Source organism: Oncorhynchus mykiss, chromosome 27 (assembly GCF_057628025.1).
Source record: "Oncorhynchus mykiss isolate SJ-2025 chromosome 27, ASM5762802v1, whole genome shotgun sequence".
Classification (NCBI taxonomy): domain Eukaryota; kingdom Metazoa; phylum Chordata; class Actinopteri; order Salmoniformes; family Salmonidae; genus Oncorhynchus; species Oncorhynchus mykiss.
Window position 1 is genome coordinate 45,789,441 of NC_143048.1, and position 13,060 is coordinate 45,802,500.

A 13,060-nucleotide genomic window follows, 5' to 3' on the forward strand; every position below is an offset into this window, starting at 1 on the left:
ACAGCAGCAGAGGGACAGAACAGCGAGGGACAGAACAGCAGCAGAGGGACAGAACAGCAGCAGAGGGACAGAACAGCAGCAGCGGGACAGAACAGCAGCAGCGGGACAGAACAGCAGCAGCGGGACAGAACAGCAGCAGAGGGACAGAACAGCAGCAGAGGGACAGAACAGCAGCAGCGGGACAGAACAGCAGCAGCGGGACAGAACAGCAGCAGCGGGACAGAACAGCAGCAGCGGGACAGAACAGCAGCAGCGGGACAGCAGCAGCGGGACAGAACAGCAGCAGCGGGACAGCAGCAGCGGGACAGAACAGCATCGGGACAGAACAGCAGCAGAGGGACAGAACAGCAGCAGGACAGCAGCAGTGTGACAGAACAGCAGCAGCGGGACAGAACAGCAGCAGCGGGACAGAGCAGCAGCAGGACAGCAGCAGGGGGACAGAACAGCAGCAGCGGGACAGAGCAGCAGGGGGACAGAACAGCAGCAGGGGGACAGAACAGCAGCAGAGGGACAGAACAGCAGCAGAGGGACAGAACAGCAGCAGAGGGACAGAACAGCAGCAGAGGGACAGAACAGCAGCAGAGGGACAGAACAGCAGCAGGGGGACAGAACAGCAGCAGGGGGACAGAACAGCAGCAGAGGGACAGAACAGCAGCAGAGGGACAGAACAGCAGCAGTGGGACAGAACAGCAGCAGTGGGACAGAACAGCAGCAGCGGGACAGAACAGCAGCAGCGGGACAGAGCAGCAGCAGGACAGCAGCAGGGGGACAGAACAGCAGCAGAGGGACAGAACAGCGAGGGACAGAACAGCAGCAGAGGGACAGAACAGCAGCAGAGGGACAGAACAGCAGCAGTGGGACAGAACAGCAGCAGTGTGACAGAACAGCAGCAGGGGGACAGAACAGCAGCAGCGGGACAGAACAGCAGCAGAGGGACAGAACAGCAGCAGAGGGACAGACCAGCAGCAGGACAGCAGCAGCGGGACAGAGCAGCAGCAGAACAGCAGCAGGGGGACAGAACAGCAGCAGGGGGACAGAACAGCAGCAGGGGGACAGAGCAGCAGCAGGACAGCAGCAGGGGGACAGAACAGCAGCAGCGGGACAGAACAGCAGCAGAACAGCAGCAGGGGGACAGAACAGCAGCAGCGGGACAGAACAGCAGCAGAGGGACAGACCAGCAGCAGGACAGCAGCAGCGGGACAGAGCAGCAGCAGAACAGCAGCAGGGGGACAGAACAGCAGCAGGGGGACAGAACAGCAGCAGCGGGACAGAGCAGCAGCAGGACAGCAGCAGGGGGACAGAACAGCAGCAGAGGGACAGAACAGCAGCAGAACAGCAGCAGGGGGACAGAACAGCAGCAGGGGGACAGAACAGCAGCAGCGGGACAGAACAGCAGCAGAGGGACAGACCAGCAGCAGGACAGCAGCAGCGGGACAGAGCAGCAGCAGAACAGCAGCAGGGGGACAGAACAGCAGCAGGGGGACAGAACAGCAGCAGGGGGACAGAACAGCAGCAGAGGGACAGAACAGCAGCAGGACAGCAGCAGTGTGTGTCCCCAGCCTGCCTACTGCACTCTGTTCACATGATGCTTTACTCCTCAACAACTCATTTATGGTTTTCTAATTAGAACGTCTGTTAATTGCCTCGTTAAGTGATTTCATTGGGCCACAAGATTTTAAAAAACATGAATATTAGCTTTCTTGATTATTTTGGATGTGTAATTCTGTCCATTATCAAAATGAGGAGATCTACAAAACAAACTAGTCATTTCTAATGAGATGTAATGTAATCATCTAATGGTCCTTCATTAGTTGGGCAGAAGAAAGAATAAACGAAAACTCCTAATGAAGATAGTAAGGAAATGGCACCCTATTCCTTATATATATAGTGCACTACTTTAAACCAGAGCCCTATGGCACCATACTCCCTACATAGTGCAATACTTTATACCAGAGCCCTATGGCACCCTATTCCCTATATAGTGCACTACTTTAGACCAGAGTTCTATGAGCCTGCACTCTCTACTGGTCTTTCTGTGATTCCTTGCATCCTTCTGAGCAGTATGAAAAGGTCCAAGGTCACTTCCCTCGTAACTTCTTCTCCAATGGGTTTTGAGAAGGGGGTGAGGAGAGAGGATGTGAGGAATCAAGGAAAGATGACTCGAGAAAGAGGGTGTGTAGCAGATTCAGCTGAACAGATACTCTGTAGCCTGTAATTTTCCTCCAGGTGTTTTCTAGAACCAAAGGGTCAACCTCTGCTTGAGCTGCTCATCAATTAATCAACTCCTTTTTTTTCCCCGTGCCTAAGTATGAAGCATGCCAGTCAGACCATTCTGTATCGGTCTACCTTCAAAGTAGAGGCCAAAGGGAAGAGAGCGCAGAGAGTACTTCTAACAGAACAAAGGCTGAACCAATCATGATTGATTTGTGTGTGTGTGTGTGTGTGTGTGTGTGTGTGTTTTGAAAACCCCTTCAGGAAAACACTCTGTTGCCTTTATTTTCAACTATTTACAAAAAACACCAACTTCAAGGGTATCTAACAATAAAGTTAACATCCAAACTACAGTTAGGACAGATCAGGTCAAACCTCCAATTATATAAAAACAGCATCACAAGGGAAACAGATGGTAATAACAGCATCACAAGGGAAACAGATGGTAATAACAGCATCACAAGGGAAACAGATGGTAATAACAGCATCACAAGGGAAACAGATGGTAATAACAGCATCACAAGGGAAACAGATGGGTAATAACAGCATCACAAGGGAAACAGATGGGTAATAACAGCATCACAAGGGAAACAGATGGGTAATAACAGCATCACAAGGGAAACAGATGGGTAATAACAGCATCACAAGGGAAACAGATGGGTAATAACAGCAGCACAAGGGAAACAGATGGGTAATAACAGCATCACAAGGGAAACAGATGGTAATAACAGCATCACAAGGGAAACAGATGGTAATAACAGCATCACAAGGGAAACAGATGGTAATAACAGCATCACAAGGGAAACAGATGGCAATAACAGCATCACAAGGGAAACAGATGGGTAATAACAGCATCACAAGGGAAACAGATGGGTAATAACAGCATCACAAGGGAAACAGATGGGTAATAACAGCATCACAAGGGAAACAGATGGGTAATAACAGCATCACAAGGGAAACAGATGGTAATAACAGCATCACAAGGGAAACCGATGGTAATAACAGCATCACAAGGGAAACAGATGGTAATAACAGCATCACAAGGGAAACAGATGGTAATAACAGCATCACAAGGGAAACAGATGGTAATAACAGCATCACAAGGGAAACAGATGGCAATAACAGCATCACAAGGGAAACAGATGGGTAATAACAGCCTCACAAGGGAAACAGATGGGTAATAACAGCATCACAAGGGAAACAGATGGGTAATAACAGCATCACAAGGGAAACAGATGGTAATAACAGCATCACAAGGGAAACAGATGGTAATAACAGCATCACAAGGGAAACAGATGGTAATAACAGCATCACAAGGGAAACAGATGGTAATAACAGCATCACAAGGGAAACAGATTGTAATAACAGCATCACAAGGGAAACAGGTGGTAATAACAGCATCACAAGGGAAACAGATGGCAATAACAGCATCACAAGGGAAACAGATGGCAATAACAGCATCACAAGGGAAACAGATTGTAATAACAGCATCACAAGGGAAACAGATTGTAATAACAGCATCACAAGGGAAACAGATGGGTAAAAACAGCATCACAAGGGAAACAGATGGGTAAAAACAGCATCACAAGGGAAACGGATTGTAATAACAGCATCACAAGGGAAACAGATGGGTAATAACAGCATCACAAGGGAAACAGATGGGTAATAACAGCATCACAAGGGAAACAGATGGGTAATAACAGCATCACAAGGGAAACAGATGGGTAAAAACAGCATCACAAGGGAAACAGATGGGTAATAACAGCATCAAAAGGGAAACAGATGGGTAATAACAGCATAACAGTGTGTGTGTGTGTGTGTGTGTGTCACTCTGCGCGTGTGTGTGTGTGTGTGTGTGTGTGTGTGTCTGCTACAGTACTCACTGAAGTCTCCAGTAAGGAAAAGGGCCTCCGCGGCTGGGGCCCACTCCCTCAACACCAGTCTGTTGTCAGCCATGCGGTTCACGCCAAAGGTCCTGTAGCTTCTAGTGAACTGATCAAAGCCCCCTTCTGCCTCCTCCAGGAGGAACAGACGCTTCTCAAACAGCCCATACCTGAGAGAAAGAGAGACAGACAGAGAGACAGAGATACAGAGAGAGAGGAGAGAGACAGAGACACAGACAGACAGAGAGACACACACAGAGAGAGAAAGAGACAGAGAGAAAGAGACAGAGAGACAGAGAAAGAGAGAGACACACACAGAGAGAGAGAGAGACACAGAGAGAGACACAGAGATACAGAGGAGAGGAGAGAGACAGACAGAGTGGAGAGAGACAGACAGACACAGAGGAGAGAGACAGAGACAGACACAGAGGAGAGACAGACACAGAAATACAGAGGAGAGGAGAGAGACAGACAGACACAGAGAGACACAGAGAGAGAGAGACAGAGATACAGAGGAGAGGAGAGAGACAGACAGACAGACACAGAGGAGAGAGAGACAGAGAGACAGACACAGAGGAGAGACAGACACAGAAATACAGAGGAGAGGAGAGAGACAGACAGACACAGAGAGACACAGAGAGAGAGAGAAAGAGACAGAGAGAAAGAGACAGAGAGAAAGAGACAGAGACAGAGAAAGAGAGACACACAGAGAGAGAGACAGAGATACAGAGGAGAGGAGAGAGACAGACAGACAGACACAGAGGAGAGAGAGACAGAGAGACAGACACAGAGGAGAGACAGACACAGAAATACAGAGGAGAGGAGAGAGACAGACAGACACAGAGAGACACAGAGAGAGAGAGAAAGAGACAGAGAGAAAGAGACAGAGAGAAAGAGACAGAGACAGAGAAAGAGAGACACACAGAGAGAGAGACAGAGATACAGAGGAGAGGAGAGAGACAGACAGACAGACACAGAGGAGAGAGAGACAGAGAGACAGACACAGAGGAGAGACAGACACAGAGATACAGAGGAGAGAGACAGACAGACAGACACAGAGAGACAGACAGAGGAGAGAGACAGACACAGAGGAGAGAGACAGACAGACAGACACAGAGAGACAGACAGACAGAAGAGAGAGACAGACACAGAGGAGAGAGACACAGAGATACAGAGGAGAGAGACAGACAGACACAGAGAGACAGACAGACAGACAGAGGAGAGAGACAGACAGAGTGGAGAGAGACAGACAGACACAGAGGAGAGAGAGACAGAGAGACAGACACAGAGGAGAGACAGACACAGAAATACAGAGGAGAGGAGAGAGACAGACAGACACAGAGAGACACAGAGAGAGAGAGAAAGACACAGAGAGAAAGAGACAGAGAGAAAGAGACAGAGACAGAGAAAGAGAGACACACAGAGAGAGAGACAGAGATACAGAGGAGAGGAGAGAGACAGACAGACAGACACAGGAGAGAGAGACAGAGAGACAGACACAGAGGAGAGACAGACACAGAGATACAGAGGAGAGAGACAGACAGACAGACACAGAGAGACAGACAGACAGAGGAGAGAGAGACACAGACAGTGTCGTTAATAACAGAGAAGGAACTGGGAAAGATCACAACTCCCCAGGACTAAATCATGGATAGAATCGGCATGGTCAATAACAGTAAATAGAAAGCAATATTAATGACTCAGGCCAAGAACCAAAAATACTAGAGATGTGTTGATCAGTGTTCAATCACCACCCAAAGGACATCCAGACAACTTGAAAACTGTGGGAACCATTGGAGTCAACATGAGACAGCATTCCAGTGGAACACTAAAATAGTCAAATTCACACACTTATCAAGAGAACATCCCTGGTCGTCCCTACTGCCTCTGATCTGGAGGACTCACTAAACAGAGAACATCCCTGGTCATCTCTACTGCCTCTGATCTGGAGGACTCACTAAACAGAGAACATCCCTGGTCATCCCTACTGTCTCTGATCTGGAGGACTCACTAAACAGAGAACAACCCTGGTCATCCCTACTGCCTCTGATCTGGAGGACTCACTAAACAGAGAACATCCCTGGTCATCCCTACTGCCTCTGATCTGGAGGACTCACTAAACAGAGAACATCCCTGGTCATCCCTACTGCCTCTGATCTGGAGGACTCACTAAACAGAGAACATCCCTGGTCATCCCTACTGCCTCTGATCTGGAGGACTCACTAAACAGAGAACATCCCTGGTCATCCCTACTGCCTCTGATCTGGAGGACTCACTAAACAGAGAACATCCCTGGTCATCCCTACTAGCCTCTGATCTGGCGGACTCACTAAACAGAGAACATCCCTGGTCATCCCTACTGCCTCTGATCTGGAGGACTCACTAAACAGAGAACATCCCTGGTCATCTCTACTGCCTCTGATCTGACTGACTCACTAAACAGAAATACTATGCTTGTAAAGTACCATTTAAGATGGAGGCTACCTATAGCTGGGTAGACTGCCCTAAATGGAGGCGGGGCTAGCTATAGCTGGGTAGACTGCCCTAAATGGAGGCGGGGCTAGCTATAGCTGGGTAGACTGCCCTAAATGGAGGCGGGGCTAGCTATAGCTGGATAGACTGCCCTAAATGGAGGCGGGGCTAGCTATAGCTGGGTAGACTGCCCTAAATGGAGGCGGGGCTAGCTATAGCTGGGTAGACTGCCCTAAATGGAGGCGGGGCTAGCTATAGCTGGGTAGACTGCCCTAAATGGAGGCTATGCTAGCTATAGCTGGGTAGACTGCCCTAAATGGAGGCTATGCTAGCTATAGCTGGGTAGACTGCCCTAAATGGAGGCTAGCTATAGCTGGGTAGACTGCCCTAAATGGAGGCTATAGGTAGGCATAGAACACAGTCAATGTAACACACACACAATATTAATGCTATAGCCAAGAGGTTGGTGAGCTATATGCGGACGTGGTTGTTGCAATATCAACCCCATATTTGGTATACAGTCTAAAATGTAGGTCTATCTGAGTAGCCTCTTGCTTTACCTTGGGACCGCATTCGAGGGCATTCAAAATCAATACATCAACATCATTATACAAAATGGATAGGCTGTCTTGCAAAGAGCATTCATATTTTAACACCTGCCTCACATCAACATACTGTAAGCCATCGACAATGCTCACAAAAATGATCCTAATTTCAGTCACCGTTAATGTGTAAAGGCAGTTATGATCTTACATGCATTTTAATTCATATATTATTTTTAAATCAAACGATATCAAACCGAATATGTCCCTATAACCTCTCCCGTACGGGGGTCACTATGTCACCATGTCACCAGGACACCATGTCACTACAGTGCCTTGCGAAAGAATTCACCGCCTTGGTGTTTTTCCTATTTTGTTGCATTACAACCTGTAATTTAAATGGATTTTTATTTGGATTTCATGTAATGGACATACACAAAATAGTCCAAATTGGTGAAGTGAAAAAAATTACTTGTTTCAAAAAATAAAAAATAAACAGAAAAATGGTGTGTGCATATCTATTCCCCCCTTTACTATGAAGTACCTAAATAAGATCTGGTGTGGAGGTCGACCAAGTATGATTTTTCAACGCTGACACCAATACCAATTATTAGGAGGACCAAAAAAAAGACGATACCGATTGGTCTGACAATTTTTTTTATGCATTTGGAATAATGACAATTACAACAATACTGAATGAACACTTATTTTAACTTAATTTAATACATCAATAAAAATCAAATTAGCCTCAAATAAATAATGAAACATGTTCAATTTGGTTTAAATAATGCAAAAACAAAGTGTTGGAGAAGAAAGTAAAAGTGCAATATGTGCCATGTAAGAAAGCTAACGTTTAAGTTCCTTGCTCAGAACATGATATGAATATGAAAGCTGGTGGTTCCTTTTAACATGAGTCTTCAATATTCCAGGTAAGAAGTTTTAGGTTGTAGTTATTATAGGAGTTATAGGACTCTCTCACTCTATACCATTTGTATTTCATTAACCTTGGCTATTGATGTTCTTATAGGCACTTTAGTATTGCCAGTGTAACAGTATAGCTTCCGTCCCTCTCCTCGCCCCTACCTGGGCTCGAACCAGGAACACATCGACAACAGCCACCTTCGAAGCATCGTTACCCATGCAGAGCAAGGGGAACAACTACTCCAAGTCTCAGAGCGAGTGATGTTTGAAACTATTAGCAAGCACCCCGCTAACTAGCTAGCCATTTCACATCGGTTACACCAGCCTAATATCGGGAGTTGATAGGCTTGAAGTCATAGCGCAATGCTTGGCGCACAACGAAGAGCTGCTGGCAAAACGCACTAAAGTGCTGTTTGAATGAATGCTTACGAGCCTGCTGGTACCTACCACCGCTCAGTCAGACTGCTCTATCAAATCATAGAATTAATTATGACATAATAAAACACAGAAATACGAGCCTTCGGTCATTAATATGGTCGAATCCGGAAACTATCATCTCGAAAACAAAACGTTTATTCTTTCAGTGAAATATGGAACCGTTACGTATTTTATCTAACGGGTGGCATCCATCAGTCTAAATATTCCTGTTAACATTGAAGGTTGTGCAATGTTATGTCATAATTACGTAATATTCTGGCAAATTAGGCGGCCCAAACGGTTGCATATAACCTGACTCTGTTGTAACGACTCTCGTCGGTGGAAGGAGAGGAGGACCAAACGGTTGCATCTTACCTGACTCTGTTGTAACGACTCTCGTCGGTGGAAGAAGAGGAGGACCAAACCGTTACATATAACCCGACTCTGTTGTAACGACTCTCGTCGGTGGAAGGAGAGGAGGACCAAACCGTTGCATATAACCCGACTCTGTTGTAACGACTCTCGTCGGTGGAAGGAGAGGAGGACCAAACCGTTGCATATAACCCGACTCTGTTGTAACGACTCTCGTCGGTGGAAGGAGAGGAGGACCAAAGCGCAGCGTGGTACGTTGCCATATTTAGTGGAATACTTTTTCAATACGAACAAAAAACAATAAACAGACAAAAACCGACGAAGCTACAGTCCTGAACTAGTGAACATAGAATACATGAACAATCACCTACCAACAAAAGTGAAAACAGGCCACCTTAATATGGTTCCCAATCAGAGACAATGCAAAACACCTGCCTCTGATTGAGAACCATATCAGGCCAATCAGACAAACCTAACATAGAAACATAGACTATACCCACCCAGCTCACGTCCTGACCAACTAAATAAAGACAAAACAAAGGAAATAAGGTCAGGAACGTGACAGAAATTACTCAATTTCACCTGGTTAATATTGCCTGCTAACCTGGATTTATTTTAGCTAAATATGCATGTTTAAAAATATATACTTCTATACTTATTGATTTTAAGAAATTCATTGATGTTTATGGTTAGGTACACATTGGAGCAAGGACAGTCCTTTTTCGCGAATACGCACCGCATCGATTATATGCAACACAGGACAAGCTAGATAAACTAGTAATATCATCAACCATGTGTAGTTAACTAGTGATTACGATTGATTGATTGTTTCTTATAAGATAAGTTTAATGCTAGCTAGCATCTTACCTTGGCTTACTGCATTCGCGTAACAGGCAGGCTCCTCGTGGAGTGCAATGAGAGGCAGGTGGTTAGAGCGTTGGACTAGTTAACCGTAAGGCTGCAAGACTGAATCCCCCGAGCTGACAAGGTAAACATCTGTCGTTATGACCCTGAACGAGGCAGTTAACCCACCGTTCCTAGGCTGTCATTGAAAATAAGAATGTGTTCTTAACTGGCCTAGTTAAATAAAGGTGTTAAAATATATTTAAGTAGTTAAAAGATGAAATAAAAGGTGTTAAAAAATATAATAATCTGTGTCCAAAAATACCAATTTCCGATTGTTATGAAAACTTTAAAATCGGCCCTAAATAAAAAAAATAAAAAAAATTAAAAATCGGCCATTCCGATTAAATCGGTCGACCTCTAATCTGTGGCAATCAATTACCTTCAGATGTCACATAAATAGTTAAATAAAGTTCACCTGTGTGCAATCTAATGTCACATGATCTCAGTATACGCACACACACACGTGTTCTGAAAGGCCCCAGAGTCTGCAACACCACTAAGCAGGGGACACCACCAAGAAAGTGGCCCTAAGAAGGTCAGGGACAAAGATGTGGAGAAGTACAGATCTGGATTGGGTTATAAAAAAAATATCTGAAACTTTTTTTCCCACGGCGCACCAATTAAATCCATTATTTAAAAAATGGAAAGAACATGGCACCACAACAAACCTGCCAAGAGAAGGCCGCCCACCAAAACTCACAGACCAGGCAAGGAGCGCATTGATCAGAGAGGCAACAAAAGAGACCAAAGATACCCCTGAAGGAGCTGCAAAGCTCCACAGCGGAGATTGGAGTATCTGTCCATAGGACCACTTTAAGCCGTACACTCCACAGAGCTGGGCTTAATGGAAGAGTGGCCAGAAAAATGCCATTGCTTAAAGGAAGCAATAGGTAAACACAATTGGTGCTCATCAAAAGGCATGTGGGAGACTCCCAAACATATGAAAGAAGGTACTCTGGTCAGATGAGACTAAAATGTAGCTTTTTGGCCATCAAGGAAAATGCTATGTCTGGCGCAAACCCAACACCTCATCACCCAGAGAATATCATCCCCACAGTGAAGCATGGTGGTGGCAGCATCATGCTGTGGAGATGTGTTTCATCAGCAGGGACTGGGAAACTGGTCAGAATTGAAGGAATGATGGGTGGCACTAAATACAGGGAAATTCTTGAAGGAAACCTGTTTCAGTCTTCCAGAGATTTGAGACTGGGACGGAGGTTCACCTTCCAGCAGGACAATGACCCTACGCATACTTCTAAAGCAACACTCGAGTGGTTTAAGGGGAAACCTTTAAATATCTTGGAACGGCCTAGTCAAAGCCCAGATCTCAATCCAATTGAGAATCTGTGGTATGACAGCAATCTGTACACCAGCGGAATCCATCCAACTTGAAGGAGCTGGAGCAATTTTGCCTTGAAGAATGGGCAAAAATCCCAGTGGCTTGATGTGCCAAGCTTATAGAGACTTACCCCAAGAGGCTTGCAGCTGTAAAAGGTGGTTCTACAAAGTATTGACATTGGGAGGGTGAAAACTTGAGCGTGCCTAACTACTCTGTTTTTTGGTCTTAATTTGTTTCACAATAAAAAAAACATTTGCATCTTCACAGTGGTAAGCATGTTGTGTCGATCAAATGAACCCCCCCCCACTAGTTAAATAGTCCTACATGACATCACCATGTCACTATGTTGTGTCGATCAAATGAACCCCAGAAATCCATTTTAATTCCAGGTTGTAAGGCAACAAAATAGGAAAAATGCCAAGGGGGTGAATACTTTCACAAGCCACTAGTTAAATAGTCCTACATGACATCACCATGTCACTATGTTGTGGCTGACCAGCTAAACCGTTGGTTTATTTTCTGACGCTGGAGAGTATAAACTAACTTCTTCATCATCATCATCATCATCATTTATCATGTCAGTTCCTCCTTTGCAGCTGCTGTCCAGATCAGATGGTCCCCTGCAGGATCAGATGGTCCCCTGCAGGATCAGATGGTCCCCTGCAGGATCAGATGGTCCCCTGCAGGATCAGATGGTCCCCTGCAGGATCAGATGGTCCCCTGCAGGATCAGATTGTCCCCTGCAGGATCAGATTCTCCTAGCCAGCTGGATGAAAAACACTCTCTTCTTTTTTTCTCTGCATGCTCTCTCATCCCTTCCTCCCTGACTCCACTCTCTGTCTCTCTCCACTCTGAAACTCAAATCGATAACAATGCTTAGTGCTCCCATACCCGCGGTGTCACCATTTCAGAATACATGTTCTGGCAGCCCTGTGGAGAGCCTTTCCAGAGGACAAGGAGATGAGGAGAGGTGAGGAGGATTCAGTTAAGGATGGCTCCTGGCTCTGCATTAATAGTCATGGTTATGATTAGAACAAACTAAGTGCTGGGGGGGATAGTCTGGCTGGCTGGGTGCTGTGTGTTTCTACAGTCCTGCTAATCTAGAACCTCTTCTTCTGGCCCTGCTGGCATGATTAGACAAGAGATGAGAAGACAGTGTGTGCGTGTGTGTGTGTGTGTGTGTGTCTCAAATTGCACCCTATTACCTATACAGTGCGCTACTTTAGGGCAGAGCCCTGAACATGCCCCATGGGCCCTGGTCAAAAGTAGTGCACTATGTAAGGAATAAGGTTCTGTCAAAACTAGTGCACTAATGTAAGGAATAGTGCCCCAATTGGGACATAACCATCAAGATCAGACCACGCATCACAATCACATTCAAGGTGACTTCAAGGTTCCATTCCAAATCACACCCTATTCCATATATAGTGCACTACTTTTGACCAGAGCCCCACTAAATAAGAAATAGGGTGCTATTTGGGACGTATCCTAAAAGACATCTGATTTCCCTAAACTTGCTGCTAACACAAAATCTAAACTTCCCCTCACCTGCTTATTAGTAATAACGAGTAATACAATTAGGCCAGCCTCTGACTGTCCTCTGTTTCTCCTCTCTCTCTCTCTCTCAAGGTGTGATCTCTGTGTCCTCTCTCGCTCTCTGGCTCTCTCTCAAGGTGTGATCTCTGTGTCCTCTCTCTCTCTCTCTCTCAAGGTGTGCTCTCTGTGTCCTCTCTCTCTCTCTCTCTCAAGGTGTGATCTCTGTGTCCTCTCTCGCTCTCTGGCTCTCTCTCAAGGTGTGATCTCTGTGTCCTCTCTCTCAAGGTGTGCTCTCTGTGTCCTCTCTCTCTCTCTCTCTCTCTCTCAAGGTGTGCTCTCTGTGTCCTCTCTCTCTCTCTCTCTCTCTCTCTCTCTAGGTGTGATCTCTGTCTCTCTCTCTCTCTCTCAAGGTGTGATCTCTGTCCCTCTCTCTCTCTCTCTCTCTAGGTGTGATCTCTGTC

At 46.0% G+C, this 13,060-nt stretch overlaps 1 protein-coding gene across 1 annotated transcript in view; it reads right to left on the reverse strand.

The window, feature by feature from the left end:
• gbe1b (1,4-alpha-glucan branching enzyme 1b) overlaps nt 1-13,060 on the reverse strand; it is a 324,598-nt gene that overhangs the window by 280,631 nt on the left and 30,907 nt on the right. The window contains exon 2 of the mRNA XM_090224112.1: nt 4,095-4,264. Coding sequence (XP_090080238.1) covers nt 4,095-4,264 — 170 coding nt within the window. The remainder of the gene's footprint in view (nt 1-4,094; nt 4,265-13,060) is intronic.